Here is an 18,591-nt window from a genome sequence, read left to right as displayed (position 1 = left end):
TTTATACAGAACAGCCAGGGCAAAAGGCAGCTGTGAGACAAACAAATGACACCTGCGATAGGACTAAAACCATTCAAAATAACTTTATAAATTCTGTCACATTTCTGCTTTGTACATCAGTTCAACCTTATCCCTTCAGCTTGTTACTGAAAATTCACAATGCTTGCTTCTTGTTTCGTTTTTTTCCTGAAAGGCAGACACAAAACCAGCCATCAGTGCATTATTTACAGAAGTGCAACACAGTCTCCACCCCGAAACGAAACTTTTCTCTAACAAGATACTGCCAACAGAACGTAAATAAACACCACGACTTGAGCAGTGTTCCTGAAGTCAGTTTATAAAGTCATTTCTGCAATCCCCAAAGTCACAGAGCGAGTAAAGCTTCGCTCACCATCACATGGACTAAAAATGTCAACATTTCAAGTATTAAATCAGAAGTTTCTAAAGACAACCCATATTTCGATAAATAAACACAAGGGAAACGGTATACAACTCTCAATATACTGTATATGAAAAGTGGTGTCCAGTTGCAAACTTTTAGCAAGACAAGTGCACAGGCCTATCAAAAGTAGCCCTGAAAACCGCAGCAATCCGGGAGTCCCAAACATTCCATCTCTTCCGTGTTTTCCCTTGAATTACTCTGCTGGTCTGAGGCATTTGATTGTTATTTAGTTCTGCGTCTGCAGGTAATAATAATAAAAAACAAAAGCAAAATGAAACAAACAAACAAAACCCCAAGAAGTTCATTCCTGTATGGAAACAATGGGAATTGTTTCCGCAGGTAGGTAAGTCCGATATAACCGCGCTTCTCTCCGCTCCAGTTTCACAGTTCAATCCAAGTCATGCCGGCTGTGGCTTGCCCTGTTTTCCACTTCACATGTCTCTTCACTATCAGATTTCTTATGTTTCCTCATATGTTTGTATTTTTCCACGTACGCCTTCACCAGGTTAGCTACCTTCATAGGGTTGATCTCTCCGCTCTTGCTGTGACAGATCTACAAGGAAAAAGAAGAGCCATTCTCTCCATTAACAGTATTGCAGCCGTTCCGGCAGGCAACGAACAAACGACAGAGAAGCCCTGAACTTCCCAGGGGAACAGATTCCTGTATAGCCCCTCGAGTCTCGCAGCAGGGTACGTAAAGCAGAAAACTCAACAAGGACAGGAGTATTATTGTACTTCAAGCATTCCAGAAACGGCCCAGGGCTTATCTACTGAGCACCAACTGACTGCAGAAGCACCTCTGAAAGCAGAATTACTCGTTTTTACTACAGGCGTTTCTATCCAGCCAGTTTTGCACAACACAGGGTAACCAAGAAGCGTTGATCACCCATTTTTCTGATGATTTTGAGAAAGCGATGCTCAGATTAAAAGAATCTGGCAATTTTAAGGGATAAATTTTTGAGATAAAAGGGGAAAGAGGGTGGACCCTACCAAGAACTTTATCAGCATTCAGAGGACAGTTCACAGTGACTTCAGCTGCAATTGGCGCTGACCAGCTCTCCTACAAACCACACCTGAGGTTCACGTGGGTCACGTAGAAGATATGGAATTGCACCTGTTATCTCAGGAATTTTGATTTACGATGGAATTTCTCAATGATAGCCAGAACGCAGAGCGGGGAGAGAATACAGTCCTCCGGGGTATCACTTAACTGCCTTGACCACAAGAGCATTACTTGCTCTCACAAGACAACGTTTACCCGCTCATCAGGTCTTTTTTAGCCACGATCTGGTCAGCGCTAAGATTTGAGGCAAAAGTCAACATCAGCCAAATTGCAAGGCCCTCTTCCAAAGTTCAGGGCCACCACTGATGCTGAAGGAATTAACACACAAAGTATTTTCTCACTTTATCAGAAACAGCTTGACAATTCTGACCGAAGTTCTTAATGAGATAGAGCTGACCATTCTCACCCAAGGCACGTCCCGCGGTACATTTTAAGCTGTCTGAGCTGAACTTTGCAATGTTCTGGACCACTGAAAACACCATCTCCTGAAAGGAACAGTCTGACAGCTCTCATCGATGGCACCGCTCCGTCCTGCTCGAAGCAACTATTGCTGCACCACAAGACTGCAGAGTACCCGAGATCTGCTCCTCAGTTACAGCAGGGAAGTGCTGAAGCTGGCAAGCGCAGTCCAAAGCTGCCGCTTATTTAACCGACACAGCCCCTCCTCTCCATTTCACCTTACCTTTTGCACTGCTTTTCGAAGGATGTTCTTGTACTCCTCCTTTGTAATCTCTCTCTTCTGGTAAAAGGGTTTAATGGCAAGTTTCACTTCTTCCACAGCCCTTTCCTGCATGTGCAGCTTCTTCATGTACTGCCCAGCAAAGAGAAGTTCATTAACTTCTGCTACCTTGGGAATGGTTTCCGAATCTATTTTTCTTAGCAATGTCCTAACAATGAAAATACTCATTTCACAGTTTCAACGACCCGAGTAAGAGCCAACGTCACAGGGATTTCCTTTACTGTAAATGACAGTCTTGAAACAAATACCAGCTCGCCCTAGGAGGAACCCTTATTTTATGTAACATTTATTCTATGTCTTAGAGAATATGTTTTAAGCAAGTGACTACAGCGTTACACCCATTAATTCTGGTCTCCTTCTTCCCTTCCAACAGCTCTGAAATAAACATACATCCATCAAAAGGATCTAAAAGCAGCCAAGTCATAGCTGTGAATACAAAGCTTCAGGTAGCTCTGAGGGCGTTCTGAAAACTGCAAACTTGCATATAAATTAAGGATTACAGATGACATCAGAGCACATTCTATCTATCATGGTAAGTCCATGAAAACTGCTGCTCATATAAACGGAGGTTTAGTGGGAAAGGTATCTTAGCGTTTTGTTTTGTGGTAGAAAGAGAAATAATTAACTAAGAAGTTTTTGTTCTTGTGTTAACATCCACGATGCTTAGAGCAAATGGTCTTTACAGCAACCCCAAAACTCGGCAGCAAGGGATGATCACTGCAAAATCTCAGAACTATTTTACTCCCTCTGCATGTTCAGCCTCTCTACAGGACTGCTATGGGAATAGGCACTAATTTCAAAGCTGGAGGGGAAAGGCAAAAACCAGGCATTTATAGAGAGATTTGGACATTCTGGCTTCTGGAAAGTCTATTCCAGACATTCATGCAAGAAAGTTTCAGAACGTCTTTTAGATGCTTTAATCCCTCTCTGTCCTATTGCAATGAAGCTGCAGAAAGTGGAACCATCAAATGGGAGAAAATCCCAAAAGAATTCGAAGGAAGGACTGCCTGCTGCTCCTGGGCTAGCACAGTCAGCCACCGAAACCAACAGCCACAGCCAGGGCTGGGAAAATACAGTAGAGAGCAAGTCGGATACACCCAAACTTCACAAGTTCAAATAAACAGCTCATTGATGTTATGCATCTGCTACTTGATAGCATTCACTCACTTCCTCGTTTCTCGTTTTGTCCACTGCAGGTTTGGGTGCTTTGCTCTTTTCTTCCGCGTTTCCAACAAAAGCAGCTTGGATTCCTGGTTCAGATGCAGTAGCCAGGCTGCCCAGCTCCGGGATCAGGCTCTGTCCTGCCATGCAGCCAAGCGCTGGAAGACTACCCTGCATGATGAACTGAACCGTGGGCTGGCTGACCGGGGCATAGGGGGGCAGGCTTGAGGGCAGAGGTGGTGTCAAAAGTATGTTTTGACAGTACACCTGTGAAACACATACCATTTTGTAAATGCCTGTGCTTACAAGAGAGAGCGTCAGACCAGGATTTTCAGAGCACCTCTTACCCACTCAAACAGGCAAGTAATTACTAGTTTAAATCAGGGAGGCTAACGTCCCAGCCCTCAGCTAGGTCTCTGCGCATCTAGCTAGCACCAGCCCCACTCACCTTTTAACTGGTGGACAGCACAGCCTGATGGCACGGACCAGTGCCACCAGGCCCATTTTTACAGCCTGATCCCAGCCAGGGAGAAGCTCAGAGCTTCTCACCAGCACCGTCTTTCCCCGAGTTACTGCTGAAAACAGAAGCTGCGCGCATACAGCAGAACTAAAAGAAGATGCGCCTCTTCAACTGGAAGGAGCACCTGAGAGATTAAATGATCACAGAGGATTGCTGAGGTGTATGGGCTGTATGAAATGTACCGCACGCAGCGGAAGGCGAGCTCTGCCACGAGAGGAGGGTGTTGCACAACGAGGGCACAGATGAGGTGGGATGCCTTCCATGACACTAGGGTGCTGGAATAGGAACCAACCTGAGAGGAATCTAGATCAGGAAACATAGGCTCAGGAATCATATAATTGGTTGGAGGAGGCTCATTTAACTGCACCTGATTTAACGTTTGGTTCAAGTCCTCAGCTTTCCAGGCCCCTTCTTTTACTCGCTGAAGTCTGTAAAACGGCATCCCTAGGGTCCCCAAGAGAAGGAAAAGAAAACATTTAAGAATAAAATAAACCTAATGGGTCAAAAATTCAAAGCCAATTATATTTTTAAACAATTAAAATAAAAAGGATCTAACAACAATGCTAGCTAGAACTGGATTTTGTTCAGCAATCATCAACACTTTAAAGCTTCTGATAATAGAGGACTTAGCATCCCCTTGAGCAATTGCTTCTTCCTGGGTTTCCACAAGAGTAACCAAGGAGAACAACACAAGCAACTCTGTCAACACGCATAGCACAGGGTCCCAAGCCAAACTGTTTGTAGCAGCTTTGGCTGAGCGGAGCTCCCAGTAGCAAGCTCTGGAGATTTGTCACGCTCCTTGGCCCCGAGAAACCTTTATAAATTCTGACGGCAAACCCCCCACTCCAGTCAGCTGCAGAAAGGGTGGAACGCGGGCTGCCAGTTCAGAGAGTGGGTTGCAATCTGCGCTTCACGGCCAAACAAGCCGCCGCTGGCGAGCCGAGCTGCGCTGACAGCGTGTCCTCTCGGATCCATTAACACAGCTCACCTCAGGATGCCAGCAAGCGTAGAACGCCAGCTCTCGGGACTGGAAACCAGGGGATTGCGCCAGCTCAGATGACAGAACTGTTACGCTACCACCAGGTTTAGCCAGGCACCAAACCCCACACAGCCTGTGCTTCAAGTACTGTTTTCCAAAAACAGATACTTACTTGAAGCTTTTTCAGCAGACAAGGTGCCACTTTCTTCCTCTTGAAGGTTCCAGGTAACTCTTTTCACTGGCGCTTTCGATTTCAGCACAGGACCCTGAGGTACTACTTCCAGTTCAGTACTACCGAAATCACTGGTTTTCTCGTTTGACACAAGGCACTCATCTTTAACCTCCTTCACACAATCTGTTACTTTGCTTTTGGACAAGCTTTGAACTGGTGCAGCCTCAGCTGGAGCGTGCGCGGTAACTTGCTTCTCCAGGGGTGCTTCCATCAGAGATGAACACAACGTGGTATTTTCTATTTTAACTGTAATCTCAAGGTTTGTATTGCTACAGCTACCAAGCACTGCTGGCTCACTACTGCTGGCGAATTCTGTCTCAGCAAAAGGATCCACATTGCCAACTGGAACACACGCGTTTGTGGCCTCTGGCAGAGGGAATGCAGTTTCACTGGTCACCTCCCGACAGCTGGGCTCCACCTTTACAGCTTCTTGGGCCTCGCTCAGCTGAACCGGGCTCTCAGCCTTCATTTCCTCCAGTTTGACATTTGGTTGGATGGTTATGGAAAGCTCTTCCAGTACCAGCTCCTCCTTTGGCTCTTGTTTGAAGGAATGAGGTTGCTCCACAAACGTGGATGTATTTTCAGCTGGAGGCTTTTGATCCTTTTCTGGTGGAGGAGGAAGGGAGCTCTCTTTCGATCTGTGTTTTCTTTCTTTGGAACGGGACCTCGATCGTGGTGTTTTTTCCTTTGATTTGCTGCTTTTGTGCTCCCGAGAACGAGATGCAGACCGAGACCTCCACTTCCTCCTCTCCCGAGACCTGGATCTCGATCTCTTTCTGTCCCTTGACCTCAAGCTACTATCTTTATCATACCTCTCATAGCTTTTCTCTCTCCTGTGTTTCCGCCTTTTAGTTCTTTCAATGCTATTTGATCGGGAACGATCCCTCCGTCTTGACCTTGATCGAGACCGTCTTTTCTTTTTCCTGTTTTCATAAAACTCAGAAGTACTTCCAGGACTACCTGAACGCGACCTAGATTTCCTTCTCTCCCTAGACCAAGAAGTTTTTGCCTTTTTATCCTTGGTTTTATCCTTCATTTTCTTTTTTTTAGATCGTTCGTGACTGCTGGAACGGTCAGTAGAAGTTCTCCTGATCTTGGGTTTGGATGTGCTTCTTTTGCCACGCTCTTCTCCACCTGACCAAGAGGTAGATCGGGAGCTTCGGTCCCTTGAGTGTGCTCTATCCCTAGACTCTGATCGGGGTCTCTTACTCTCTTTGACAAACGCCTTCTTCCTTTTCATCTTCTTCCTGCTTCGGGAGCTGGAGTTTGAACAGGATCTGGAACGTGATCGCTTCTTTCTTTTTTCTACCTTTTGGATTTTCTGCTGCCCATCATCCTTTGAGGGACTATCCGGTTCTAGTTTCACATTAATATTAGGTCTAACCAGTTCTTCGGCATTAAAGAACACATCAGGGCTCCCTCTGCTTTCCTCCTTTAGACACTTTGCATTAGAAACTGGCTTAATGGCAGATGAAGTGCAAGGACTGCTTAGCGAGTCTTCCTCATCCATATTGTCTCGTTCCTCTGTGTCAGAGATCTGTTCTACAATCCTGCTTTCTACCGTGACATCACCGTGAGACACTGTGTTACTGGATGGTACATCAGCATCTGCTCCAGATCCAAATACATTTCCTACCACGTAAGGGGTGAAACGACGAACAGTTTGAAATGTTTGAACTTTTGGATTTTCAATGGAAATAGTCCTGGTAATATTAGTTAGTGGGATCCCCAAGCCAAGCCTTTCAGGGCTGCTGCTTGCTGAACTCGAGTCCGATCCTGTTGGCTCAAAGGGATCATAGATCTCACTTTTGACCTGCTTTTTCTTAACTGAGAAAAGAGTTGAAGGAGTCTCTTTCTGTTGCACTTTGTCATCCACAGGGCGGAAGGTGTTACAAAATCCTGGGTTAGACAGTCTGCTGGGATGCCCTGCATTTCCAGGAATATTGATTTTAAAACTCTCAAAAGAGCTTGGGCCTTTGCTCCTCGAAGTGCCCAGCAGCGATGAACTGCCACACATGCCTGTATCAGTAGAAAAAGACAGCCCACTTGTATGCATTTGTTGCTGAGATTCCTTGGCATTTGACTTCTGACTTTCCACCTTGCTACCCTTCCCCGGCTGATTAGCGCTCTCTTTGCCAGTCAGCTGGGTTATACAGGAGCTGGGGATGTCACAGCTTTGGCTTCCTGAGGGTTCGGGCTCCACCTGCTTGCTGCTGGTTTCCTTTTTAATCTTTGGTATCCTGGGAAGCTCAAAGATGTCAATTCTCTTGGTAGGTGGTTTTAATGGCTGCCTCACGGTTAAAGCTTTTGAGCCAGAATTCAAGTAACAGCTCAGGGGCTTTGACAATGAGTCAGTGCGTGCAACATTTTTAGAGTTTCCATTAAATCTGGGCATTTCATCTGACTTGTAGCCATGTCTGCTCAGAGTAGCTATGTTCTGAGTCTGAACAGACCTGGGTGTCATCGAATATTCTGACTTTACAGTTGCCTTTTCTGATGTACTCCGTGCAGGGTTTGCTGCAGGCTCAGTCCTGCTCAGTGAGGGTGAAGGTAATGGAAACAAGCTTGAGGAGGAGGGTCTGGGGCGAGTACTCAGCCCTGAGGAAAATGAAGGTCCAGCAACGGGGCTGCTTGCTGTGGTCCCTGAGTGCGCCGTACTCGGTTGGGTGTTATGTCCCGAACCATCATTCACTCTTGAGTCATTCGCCGATTTCCTATGAAGTGGAGCTGTGGCATACAAGCAAACAATAAAGTTTTTCAGTACGTATCTGGTCGTGTCTCCCCATCATTAAAAGAAGTACTGAGCTAATTATTTTAAGTTCCACCTTGGTTTGCAGGCATACCACACAGTAATAAGGCAGCCCAATAGTTCTTTTGGTCAGATGCTCAAGGTTTAATGCCAGACAACTGCACCTTTAAGGTAAACACTAATGTTAAGGAAATAAATTATTCTGTTCTGTAGATATCACCAGATCTGTGTTTATTATCCTGCAGTCGCTAATTGATAAAAATTACTATAACAGAGGATGTTATAGGTACTTGTTTTAAGAATAAAGCTCTACGTTTCAATTTGAAGAGATTCTTTCCAAATAACACCATGCCAAGGGAAGACACAGCTGTAGGTGCTAACACGTATTCTAGAGCTTGGCTTCTGCAAAGGAGCTTCTTGCCAAGGTCCTCATCGCTGCTCCTCAAACGGAAGCACAGTGCACAGGCATGGCAGCGAGGCATGACAAATGACAGAATCGGGTACTAAGGTATCTCTGCTCTATCCAGTCCTATGAAACTACAGTGAAGTACTTTTGAAAGAAAAACCCCACCTATTAAACCCCAAATCCTCCAGTAACATCTCAGCTCTGCAACTGGAACAGACACAAGTAACGCTAGTTCAGAGCATACACAGGAATCTTATTAGATAGGTTACTGCTGGCAGCTAAACCGAATCCACCTTACATATTCAAACGCTCAGTGAGGGTATCCCTACGTTTGAAGCTACGCAGCCTGCAGGACCAGGGCAGGCGTGGGTGAAACAAAGAAGTTAATTGCACTGTGAAGTGCCAGACCCTTACCTATCTTCTTTGCTGTCAGCGAACCGTCTCTGTTGATGACCACATCCGAACCACTCATCATGAGAAAGCTCTGTCCAGACAGGATACTTCCCAACAGATCAGGCACAGGGGCACCTTCTTCTTCTTGATCAGGACTCAAGGCAGGTACACTGCTTCTGCATGTTTCAGAGGGGTTATATTTCCTTTACTCTTACAGCACTTGTTCTATACACACACATTACATTAAAAAGAAACCAAAATCAAGGGCATAAACAGAGGTCAGCCAGGGAAGTTCACTTGTAGTTTTGGCTTCACTAGAGTCATTCAGCCCCCATCTCCCTCTGACAAAACAGGAGGTGAAGCTTTTACTGATTTTCCACAGCAACATTGGAGGATAGGAAAGCATGTAACCATACCAAAGACCTTTGGTAAGCAAATGCTTTTAATCTTATTTAAGAGTGGTGTTCACTGACTTGTGTATCAAGATTAACTTTCTACTGCATTTAAGGTGCATTTTTGAAGCGCAAACCATTGTTCAGCACTTCAGAGATACGTCCAGCCCAGCTGCCTCTTTCCCCCCACCAAATCATGATCACAAATGTATTCCTCAGGCCTATACTGCTATATAAAAAAATTGGTGCAGCTTGAACCACTGTTCAGCACCAGTCAGAATACCAGTCAGGTGCCAACTGGTAGGGTAGCCAAGAGCATGGCAGAGGAGGAATTACACTGAAAAACAGCAGCACACACAGAGAACAACACAAACACTCCCCTTTGTGCGTTACTCATTCATATGAAAATGATTTAACTGTACATTCCTCGTTCTTGAAATACAGACTGAAAAGGTCTGAGTGTTTCTGGTGTTGGGGTGTGGCTTTTAAGTTTCCTTTCTTGGCTTTTCTGCTGGTGGCATTTGGGGGTTTGCTTTGTTTGGGCTTTAAAAAAAACCCAAAACCAAACAACAAACCAACAACTTCAAAAGGACCAAGAGACCCAGCTCTTTGAGGGAGCTACATTTCATTTCCGTATGACAGCAAAGCAAGCTTTCCAAAGACGATATACACCAAACCCCTGTAACAACATACAACAGAACAACAAAACGGAAAATCTTAAAAGAATTGGCTGCCCAGGCCAGAGCAGGGAAGGACCTGCAGTCCAGGCAAACGAAGCCTTTAGAAAAGCTGAATTTCAGCTAAACAGTTCTACCTTCTAAACAACGTGCTGCTCACATAACTCTGAGGACATGGAAAGCTTCCTGAAAGGCTTCCTTTAGGACTGAGATGAGAAAGGTAGAGAAATACTCCAAGTTATTAGAGACTATCTTAATCCTGAAAAACCAACCTTTGCCACAAGTCAGATGCATTAGAGGACAGCCAGGTAAACCTCTCACACCTTTTAACCACTCAAGCTGAGCTCCGTCCATTTCTCCTAGTCTTCAGCCCCCTCAGCCTTGCAGTTTTTGGTTGGTACCTACCCCAGTCATTTTCCCCATCCGTTTTCTTCTCATCATGCTCTTGCCTGTGTCCCACCCCTCTGCACTGCATCCTAGGCCCCAGCCCTGAAAACCCAGTGACTGCCAACGGGAGGCACCCAGCAATGCCCCTTGTCTCTGTGTGTGCAGACCCTGTGCCCCTGTGCCTGCCAGGGCCATCTGTCAGGCTGCAAAGCAACGGTTAAACTGCAGGATCAAACCAAGAGTTTCCTCTCCACTTTCTGAGCTCCAACAAACGGCAGAGGAACTGGGTGAGGGGGGTGCATCCCTCATCTCCCCTGGATGTGCAATTAGATTCCCTGGCCTTCCCAAATAAGCAAGTGGGTTTTTAAAGGTTAATGAGACTGGAATTTAAAACATACTAATGGGGTTACTAAACAATCCCAAAACAGACAGCAAGAAGAGCCAGATTAAGGTGGAAATACCAATGTGAATTATCAATGCAATAGTCAGAGCTGTTATGAAAGATTAAGTGCCTGTCCTTCGACTTAAAAAAACAACTATTGCATAAAATGCTGCAGTTATTTATCTACACATGTGCAGGCATGCATACACACAGTCTTTCAAAATATTCAGGGTAAGAAAAGAGTTAAACCAGGATGGATCACTCAGTTTGCTCTTTTGTTACTGTCATTAGACAATTAAGAAAAAGAAAATAACTTGATTGATTTTTACCTGGGAAGTCCCACAGAAATAGGTCTAGCTACAGGACGGTGAGACCTCAGTGCTGACTGGGAGAGAACTCTTCTTTTGGCACTCACCGGTGAATCTGCATTTGCTGGAACGTCCTCGTTACTGTGGGTAAAACACACGCACAAACCTTGGAAGTTTTTCATGTCAAATAGACAAGGTAGATAATATACCGGGACAGGTACAGTTAGAAAGCATCATTTGTTTTATTATAATATATTAAACAAAAGATTTGTGCAGTTTACTTATTTTCTGTGGCTACATAAACAGAACAGCATAACTCAGCCAGTAGAGATTCACATGTAAGTTTTTATTTTTAAAATATTAAATGGATAATTTCCCTTTATGAAAGGATCAAAAAGACTTAATCTGTAAAAAAAATCAAATTTCACCAACAATAATTTCAGATGCCCCCTCCCCGACACCCAAAGCTTAAGAGTGACACAAACTACGGCATAGTAAGATTCCTCCTGAATTTAAAGTGTCTCGAAAAGTGAAGATGGGAAAAGGAGAAACACGGAAGATTCCACAGGTCCATTTAATTCCATGTGAAGTCACTGTTTATTGTATACCAAATACACTAGCTACCTTCACTTAAAATTAAATCAATAGAAAATGACTGATCAGGATCCAACTCCTTCAGATTCTAGCCTCTGAATAACCCCAAAGCTCTTAATTACAGGTTTGCACAAGGCTTATTATTTCAGCAGGCCTCTTTAAAGAAGGCCAATTCTTTATGAGCTCAGCAACTCAGCCAAGGAAATAAAAGAGCAGGCCAACGTGTTACTATGAGCTGTGTACCCAAAGCTGACTTCAGATGCACTCTACACTCTGCAAAAAGGCACATGTACAAAAACCGCAACGCTTGTGAAATGATCAGATCCCTGATCATAACCCGGAGAGATCTTACCTTTCATAAGGCTCCAACTCATGTGGAACTCCAAACACAGACAGAGAAGCTGCACCAATATCTGCTCTCATCAGACCAAGCGAGGGCTCTGCTGGTTTGTACACATAAGGAAGCAAGCCCCCATGCTCAGGTTTTCTAAGACCAAGAGCTCTTGCAATACGTAAGCGAGCAGAAACCTCATTTTTCACCTGCAGAGATAAAGAGATTGGGTTATTTGTATGCTAGGGCAGGTATGTATCCTGGGTTTAAAGCCCCAAATTCTTCACTTAGTTTAAGTACAGTCACCAGATTACTACTGTCAGTAGCAGAAGTGGTGTGTGTTTATGGTCAATATTTGTTTCAAAGTACCTATTAACCTTCTAACTATGGCCTATATAGTCACTTCGTACACAGATTGCACGTATCACATTTAAGTGACCAGATAAATTTCTAAAAATCTTTAAAGTCATCATTCAAAACTGTCAATTCCTTATTAAAGGCTGGAGGGATTGTTCTGGCTTTAGGATGTAAACTAGCCGAGGTAGCTGGGGACAAAAGTCAAGCTGGTGCAGAGTATTCAGTACAGCTCATGTGAGAACACTACCCACCGTGGGAAGGGATTCTGAGCGCCCTTACAGCGCATCAACTGCGTTTGCAACAACAGACACAAACATTCGTAGCCTATTAAAAAGCATAGGTGGTGGCGATTTTAACTGAGCTTGCATCAGTACCAAGAAAACACAACAGCTGAATGGCAGGGCAGAACACAAAGCCTGCACAACGTACTTTACAGTGTGACCCCTGCAGCTAAAGTAACCGGATTTGTCAGCAAACCTAGCAGACCTGCCTGGAGGTTGCAATTTGTTTCCGTGTACAGCGTCTTTGTGGAGTACACTGGATGCATCCTACACATACACCCACCAGAAAAAAAGGTCATCTGCTACCATTCAGTATTAAAAGACTGCTATCAAGAGACAGTATTTTTTCCACCAAATCCCAAGCTATAGTGCTTTTACAGATGGCTGAAAAAATGGCAGCAACTCACATGTGATCTTAGTCTCTTTTTCCCTCTTCTCTTCTTTATCGGACCCTTGTGTCTTTTCAGCTGTCTCTCTGAACTCCTCTTCCCAGCAGATTTTGCCCAAGTTCTTCTTTTGCGTCCGGCTTTCTTCTTCCTGCCTGATGGGATAAAAGACAACCAAGTATCTGGCTAAGTGCTGGCACTGCATTTTACCCTGTATTCCCCTTTTTGTTCCCCCATGGCACACAAAGCACCTCAAGAAAATCTACAGCGTGCTGCAACAGTATGAAACGGCGGAGCTGAAAAAGTGAAATCACTAGGATGTATTTAGAAGCAACCTCCAAGACTCTTCTGGGTAAAGACAGTATGGGGAAAGAAGAAAATGCATGTGGTATACTTCTGCAGCTGCACAGGTGTGGCAGCATGCAGCCGATCTAGTGTTTCGTATGATTCAGGCTTATCTTCTCAAAGCTTTTATTCTTGCAGATGGGAACCACAGAAGGTGTCTGATGCCCTTACCTGTTTTTCTTTTCTGCCTAGTAGGAGCCCTCGGTGCAAGAGGACGCTGGTAGACAGCTGTGTTTATGCCTGCTACAACTGCCTCGATTGTTTCATCCAGAAGAGAGGGCGTGTGGTTCCCTGGCACGTGCTGTGTGGGAAATTAGAAGTTAAATGATACAGGTATCTAAAAGGTCAGCAACAAGTTAGCTATAAAACCACTTGATAAAAAATTCATTTAAGATTCAAATGAGAAGCACTCATGTCACCAAACTGCCAGTTAAGCAATTGTGTCACCTCTCTCACCTATTGACTATCATATTAAGGAGAACATGACCTCACTCTTCAGCCTAATTCTGACTCCTTAAATGAGAGCAATCCCCGAGATTGACATTCCCTCAACGAAAAAGTTCATCCAAGAACTTTCCCAAATCCACCTAACTGACCTCTGGCTCATCACGCAGCAAAGAGCCATGAGCAAAGACTGAAAAGCCAACAAAGTACAGGTCCCCTGGTTTTAAACTCCTCATTCTTTAGGTCAGATTTACCTAATGCTGTGAAACATGTCCAGAGGCAGCTTTTCAAACACACACCTCAGGGAACTCACTGGAATGGCACGTGTGAGTCCCCCTCCAGAGCATCACTTTGTTGCTATAAGCAGGGACTGCTCCTGCAAGGTTCAAATTCCTCTTCTCTGTACTCAGGGGTCAACCACATTTAAACAAACACATTCGAAGCATCTGGATTCTGAATGACCAGCCTCAGAACGCGAACTCAAAGCCTCCTTGCTGGGCAAACACAGCACGGGTTTGTTCCTTCCTTTGGTTGGAAAGACGTTGAGCAGGTTTCTCTCAACAGCTATGTTAAGTTGGCCATGCCTACACCAACCATATTCCTAAAATGTCACAGAATGGTTTGGTTGGAAGGGACCTTTAAAGCTCATCTATAGTCCACCCACCCTGCCATGGGGAGGGACACCTTCCCTGCCCCCTCTCCTTTCTTCAAGCAACCACAATGCAGCAAGAACTGATAAAGTTTCATTTAAGCATAGCAGATGCAAAGATCCCTCTGATGTTACATTATTCACTGTGTTTACTTTCTAACAGAGCACATGCATTGGATTCTTGCACATTTATGAAATGTATGCGTGGCACATACAGTAGAGGAGAATGACTTTAGAGTATCTTGCAGTCATGAAGAAGCTTCAAACTGCAAAATATTTGAGAACAGAATACGCCAACAGAAATATATGCTTGAATTCATCTTAGTACAGAATTATTTTTGCTAGGCTTCTCTGTTAGCGTCACTAATGAATGCTCCCATCTATTTTACCGAGCTATTTTATTAGAATGCCATTGTTTTAAGTGTCATGGGTGCTAAGAAATACTACATAAGGTTCTCTGATTTGGAGGAGAACACGATGGCGTAAGGAAGGCCCTGAACATTAGCCAAAACATATTGACTTTTCTAGAAGGACCTAAAATAGCGTGTCTAGCTAACCACCATTAGTTTAGGCACTTGGAGAACAACAGATGAGATACAAAACAAACTGCCTCCCCAAATACTAAAGCTTTCCAAGGATCTGAAATCAGCACCTCTCTATGCTTTGAGGACAACAGCAGACCGGCACTAAAAGCCATAGATAAGAGATTTCAAAAACTGTCCAAGCAACTTATTCCCATGGTTGACCATCCCCAAGGGAAAAACAATTCTCCTTACGTCAAGTCAGATCCTCCTCTTCCTCTCCAAAGTCGCAGAATTTCACACATTTCTAGCACATTGAACAGCAGCATTAACGAAGAGCCAATTAACATATCAGTAGTCGAATGGCAGTTATTTATAGGCTCTGCTGCCACACTACGTCACCATACGCTCCTGTGCGGTTTAAAGCTTTTTATATTTATGCAAGTAATGGCTAAAGCCAGAGGGCAAAGCAGGCAGGAGATTCCCCAAGTTTGGAAGTTCTCAGTTTGCAACTTATTGTTACATACATAAGGATCACATTCTAACCAACAGAAACATCTAGAAGCATCTCAGCTGCAGTCATCTGCAGTCAGCAGTTCAATGAGCAAAGGACTTGAGGGGCCTTGGGTATCTGGGATACTTTCCTTCATGGATTCTCTGGTACCTGTTGATGTGGTTGAACTCACACTGCCATATCTCTAAGGACACTATCATCTGGAGGTTTTTTTCTTCAATAAGAGGTTGATTTTCACAAATACAGAAACATTAAAGATACTAATTTTTCTCTTCAGTTTGGCTGACAGTGGCCAACAGGTTCTACCGCTATGCGGAAAGGGGTAGAAGAACAAACAAGCAAATATACAAATGTCAAATAAGCATGCCCTGTCTCTGCAGAAAAGCATCTAAAAAACCAGAAGTGGTGCACAAACTGTGCACTAACAGCCACTGAGAATAAAAATACAATTTTGCTCACACCTGAGATGATGAAAATGTGGACTAAGAGATGAAGCTACTGCAGATTTCAAAATAGAGTTTTGGTTATGGGCAAGTTGAGTGCTGCACGTGTTCTACATCTCAATTTAAAAGAACTCCACAGCTACCAACCATTGTGCTACATACAGTCAACACAGACAGCTGAGCTACTGGTGGAGGACGACGGGGGTACATGGACTTACTTCAACTCTGCCACAAGGTTCTTCCAGAGGCTCATCAGCCAATACTCCTCCATACCTGAATTTGTTGCGCTGTTGTTATCCGGTTTCTGTTCACCGTTTCCCTAACTCGTTCGCTCTGCCGAGTTCTGGCTATAACTCTGGTTCGGACTTGAGGGCGTAGCCTACTGGTGGTGGGAGTATCGTCAGCCACAGGGGCAGCAACCTCTTCTTCCTCGCTGACATGATCTGTATCTTGAAAGTAAAGATGCCCAGGTCACTTGTCTTTCTACAGGTGAAAGCATTTCAAGAATTTTGGACAACATATAAAATCAGTCTTCCTTTTCTTAAAGCAATCACCTCCAAAGGCAGGCATCATCCTCTCAAAGGGAAATGAGTGCAGACACCACCACTTCAGACTGTTACACAAAGACAATTTTCTAGGTAACAGAAATTGCTGCTACCTTAGCAATGTGAGGTCAGGATACTAAGAAATTCTTTCCAGCATAATACAATGCAGCTGCACTAAGGTGCTGGGCTTGCTGCAGGAAGGCTAAAGAACACTTGTAAGCAGTAGCTGCACAGGTTGTAACTGCAGATGAAAATCTTAATAAACAAGATCCTCTTATCAGTCAAGAGTTCAGCTTTTTAAATTCAAGAGAGAATGCCTATCAAAACAATTATTTAAAACATAAAACCAGGGGTTAAACGTTTCTTCAAAACGGCATATGCCCCACATCACCTAAGTCAGGAGAAAAATATTTACTTTGACTGGATACCATGAAACCCTTACCTGCAGCAGCACTGACATCCACAGGAGGGGCACAGGCTGGACAGAACCATTCATCTACAGGGACTTCACTCAGAGGTGGATTAAGGCATTCCATGTGATACCTTAAAAAAAAAACCCAATAAAATCAAAGTCAAGACAATGAGCTGCTTTACCAAGGAAAGAGAGCCTTTTACCTCCCATCCACAAGCTACATAAGGCAGACACATTTTCTTAAGTTTGAAACTATGGTAGAAGCAGATGCTTCTACCAATCTCCAGAGAAACAATGCCACCTAATAGTTATATAAGGGTCTTCAATTCTAGGTGGTGTTTTGATCACTTTCGGCTCAAAAAAACACTCAGAAAAGTGTATGTTTTCCCCTCGCTGTGTGGTGTACTGCTTGCCATTTGAACCCAAGCTGCAAGAAATGTGCAGAGCCAAAACTGATGGCGGTGAAGAGAAAGAGAAGCACTGAGGTGCTGGGGAGACAGGCACTCAGGAACAACATCAGTTTCTTGCAAACCAACATAGTATTAAAGTGTTCCTAAGTACCAGTGATATTATTTTGCAGGACTAGATGCAAGTCAGCTGCAATGCCTTGTTACGTTGAATAAACACACGTTGCGTCCCATGTCATGATTAAGGGAAGCGGTGGTAAGCATTTCTGCCTAACTGCACACGCTAGGCTGGGAGAGCACCGGCCAGTCCCTGGCTTCATAGAGCTGCATGCAGGACCACTGCTGACTGCCAAACACCATCCGACCGAGAACCACGCTGGTTCTTATCGAATCTCAAAGGGATAAGGATGCTGGTCCTTATCAAATCTTAAAGGGAAAGAGAAAATGATGCTCCCTTAGGTAGGCTTTTCGAAATGTTCTCCACCCAACAGGCTGAGCAGCTAGACTGAAAGTCTCGCCAACCACTCACAGAGAAGTTACCCAGAGAAATCTTTCAACATTACCCGACTTGGGTCCTGTCATTTGTTAAATTCTATTTGACACGTGTTAGTAGCACAGAAATTAGCAGGTGCTACGTTCCTTTCAGCTTTTCTTACCCTGCATCACAGCCATCACACAGCAGCAGGCGATCCTCGCGGTCACTTCTGCCACACACCTCACAGAAGGTTGGATCATCCTCTTCATTGCTACCCTGAGTTTTTGTCTGAATAATAATCTAAATAAAAAGAGGGATTCACATTTTATGCAGAACGTGGGACTTTTTAAAATCTATTGTCACGTTAACAATACCTGCAGCAAAATCTAAAAGTGAATGAACCAAAATGGCTGATACATACCAGAACCTTTGTTTAGTTCACTCAACACATCTAGGACATGATGAAATGCTTGAAAACATCTACTGAACTTGTCTACTGTCAGACACCAACAACTATAGAAAACTGCATTGTAAGAACACGCAAAATCAAAATTCCCAAATAAGATCAAAAGTAGTCAAACAAGCAAAAAACTCACTCAAAAACAAGACAAGAGAGCAAGCTTCAAGTTTTTCCCCCCTAAGCGTATGATTTAAATGTTAATTCACACTCCCGTTAAAATACAAACACAATAATAAACCATTAGTTTACGAAAGCAGAGCATCAAGCTCCTAAATGTCCCCTGAAAACCAACGTGTCTCTGATATTAGTAAAGAGCAACGACAGCTCTTCAATACTCTTGTGTGAGAGCACTAGCACACTCAGCCTGTGCCTTTAAGACCTCTACTATTGCCTTGTCTCCCTCTCCCCTTAAAAACCCAACCCCTGCACAGTATAGCTGGTAGCAAGACATAAAGATACGACGTATAACCTGGATTATTCCCATTCACAACAGCGCTTGCAGTACGCAGGACACTTTCCCCATGGTGACAGGCTTATCAATGCAGAACAGCTTAGAGTCAAATGTCCATTATGCAAAAGAGGCAGCTATAAAAAACA

The 18,591-nt window shown here is 44.1% G+C and overlaps 1 protein-coding gene across 1 annotated transcript in view; it reads right to left on the bottom strand.

Moving 5' to 3' along the window:
- Positions 1–58: 58 nt before the first annotated feature.
- PHRF1 (PHD and ring finger domains 1) overlaps positions 59–18,591 on the bottom strand; it is a 28,087-nt gene continuing 9,554 nt past the window's right edge. Inside the window, exons 6-18 of the mRNA XM_056354153.1 lie at positions 17,716–17,834; positions 16,683–16,783; positions 15,969–16,144; positions 13,296–13,425; positions 12,801–12,934; positions 11,777–11,964; positions 10,852–10,971; positions 8,706–8,860; positions 5,077–7,863; positions 4,293–4,369; positions 3,412–3,672; positions 2,188–2,316; positions 59–995 (exon numbers count right to left, since the gene is read on the bottom strand). Coding sequence (XP_056210128.1) covers positions 831–995; positions 2,188–2,316; positions 3,412–3,672; positions 4,293–4,369; positions 5,077–7,863; positions 8,706–8,860; positions 10,852–10,971; positions 11,777–11,964; positions 12,801–12,934; positions 13,296–13,425; positions 15,969–16,144; positions 16,683–16,783; positions 17,716–17,834 — 4,542 coding nt within the window. The 3' untranslated portion in view covers positions 59–830. The remainder of the gene's footprint in view (positions 996–2,187; positions 2,317–3,411; positions 3,673–4,292; positions 4,370–5,076; positions 7,864–8,705; positions 8,861–10,851; positions 10,972–11,776; positions 11,965–12,800; positions 12,935–13,295; positions 13,426–15,968; positions 16,145–16,682; positions 16,784–17,715; positions 17,835–18,591) is intronic.

The sequence above is a fragment of the Falco biarmicus genome, chromosome 10 (assembly GCF_023638135.1).
Source record: "Falco biarmicus isolate bFalBia1 chromosome 10, bFalBia1.pri, whole genome shotgun sequence".
NCBI classification, from domain to species: Eukaryota; Metazoa; Chordata; class Aves; order Falconiformes; family Falconidae; genus Falco; species Falco biarmicus.
The sequence above is the reverse complement of the archived record's forward strand: the minus strand, read 5'-3'. Positions and strand labels throughout refer to the sequence as shown.